The sequence below is a fragment of the Chaetura pelagica genome, unplaced genomic scaffold (assembly GCF_000747805.2).
Source record: "Chaetura pelagica isolate M959 unplaced genomic scaffold, ChaPel_1.0 scaffold118, whole genome shotgun sequence".
In the NCBI taxonomy this organism is placed as follows: domain Eukaryota; kingdom Metazoa; phylum Chordata; class Aves; order Apodiformes; family Apodidae; genus Chaetura; species Chaetura pelagica.
Genome location: NW_009954408.1, coordinates 131,047 through 131,263, shown reverse-complemented (window position 1 = coordinate 131,263; position 217 = coordinate 131,047). Strand labels below are relative to the sequence as shown.

General features: G+C 66.4%; 1 protein-coding gene across 1 annotated transcript in view; it reads right to left on the bottom strand.

The window, feature by feature from the left end:
- The window catches only part of FOXO3 (forkhead box O3), a 105,274-nt gene that overhangs the window by 100,754 nt on the left and 4,303 nt on the right, over positions 1–217 (bottom strand). Inside the window, exon 5 of the mRNA XM_010004350.1 lies at positions 20–197. Within this exon, the coding sequence (XP_010002652.1) occupies positions 20–197 (178 nt within the window). The remainder of the gene's footprint in view (positions 1–19; positions 198–217) is intronic.

The following is a 217-nucleotide window of genomic DNA, read 5'->3' as shown; positions in this document are numbered from 1 at the left end:
ACACAACCCCCCTCCTCACCTTCCAGCCGGCCGAGCTGTTGCTGTCTCCCTTGTCCTTGAAGTAGGGCACGCAGCGGACCATCCAGTCGTAGATCTGCGAGAGGGTGAGACGCTTCTCCGGGGAGCTCTCGATGGCGCGGGTGATGAGGTCGGCGTACGAGAGGTTGCCCCACGCGTTGCGCCTCGACGAGCACTTCCTCGGGGCGGCGGCAGGGCC